Source organism: Acanthisitta chloris, unplaced genomic scaffold (genome assembly GCF_000695815.1).
Source record: "Acanthisitta chloris isolate BGI_N310 unplaced genomic scaffold, ASM69581v1 scaffold27969, whole genome shotgun sequence".
Taxonomy (NCBI): Eukaryota; Metazoa; Chordata; class Aves; order Passeriformes; family Acanthisittidae; genus Acanthisitta; species Acanthisitta chloris.
Window position 1 is genome coordinate 281 of NW_008691266.1, and position 1168 is coordinate 1448.

The window sequence follows — 1168 nt, forward strand, 5'->3', positions numbered from 1 at the left end:
ATGAGTGATGCTGCCAATGTGCCCCTCCAGTCCAGCATGCGTGTTTTTAATGGACACATGGCAAATTCAAAAATGAGAGCAAAGTGCTGGGCCATGTCCTGGGCCCACAGGAAAGGGCTGGTTCTCCCAGCTGGGTTGTGGAGATCCCCTTGAGTCTGAAGCATAGGAGCAGGAGGGGAAGGCAGCAGCATGAGGGGCAGAGAAGAGCTCGGGTGGTTTCCATTCCAGTGTCTTGTCCTTTGTGCATAGGTGCAGCAAAGCTCCTTCAGCAGCCATAGGCTCCAGCAAAGGACATGCTGCAGAGCTTGGTCCAGTGAGGAAGAGAAGAGTGAGCCATGGTCCTCAGTCCAAGGGTTCCACTGTCCCTGAAGGTGCCCTGGGAATAGTCCTCCTCTGGACAGAGCTCATGCTAGAAGGACAAATTGTAGGTGTCAGAGCAGTACTCCAGGTAGTCAAACTCCTTGATGGGGAACGTCACAGCACTCCACTTCTTGTACTTCTTTTTCTCTGCCGGTGTCTCCACCACGAAGTTTTTGATGCAGAGGATGGGCAGCTTCACCTGCCGGTACAGCATCTCCATCCCCCAGTCCTGTATGGGCAGGGAGGGGAGTCACACAGCCCATGTGCAGTGTCCCCAGGCTGCAGGGCCAGACACACAGGCATGGGACAGCTCCTTGCTCCCAGGGCACATCTCCCTTTGGAGACAGCCTGTGTCTGAGTCCTGCAGCACACACATGTCACAGGCATGTGCAGTGGGGACAGAGCTCCATTCCTCAGCCAGGAGTTGGGACACGAGGCATTGCTCCTCATGCTCCTCCAGCTCCAACTGGGCTGCAGCCACGGGGGGATTGTGGTGCTCACCTGGTTGCACTCTCTGCAGGCGATGCAGCAGCCAGGCTCCCAGTCCTTGAAAGTCCGCTGGAACTGCAGTTTCCCAGAGGAAACTTTGTAATACAACCTGCAAGGAAGGGGCCACCACACTAGGGATGATGGTCCAGGGACACAAACAGGGCAGCACAGGTGCTCCCATAATCACACAAAGTCCTCGTGACCTCCCTGGACTGGGGACCCCGAGAAAGAGCCAGCAGCAGGTTAGTGCCACCCCTGCCCACCTGCCCGCTCACCCCTGCCCACGACAGGCTCCTACCCGAAGTTGGGGGTGATGTTG

General features: G+C 56.9%; 1 protein-coding gene across 1 annotated transcript in view; it reads right to left on the bottom strand.

The window, feature by feature from the left end:
* Nucleotides 1-409: 409 nt before the first annotated feature.
* Nucleotides 410-1168, bottom strand: part of DHX58 (DEXH (Asp-Glu-X-His) box polypeptide 58) — a gene marked incomplete at its 5' end in the record, with an annotated part of 3569 nt that continues 2810 nt past the window's right edge. The window contains 3 exons of the mRNA XM_009082173.1: nt 410-589; nt 862-958; nt 1148-1168. The exon at nt 1148-1168 is cut by the window's right edge and continues 176 nt beyond it. Of these exons, the coding sequence (XP_009080421.1) occupies nt 410-589; nt 862-958; nt 1148-1168 (298 nt within the window). The remainder of the gene's footprint in view (nt 590-861; nt 959-1147) is intronic.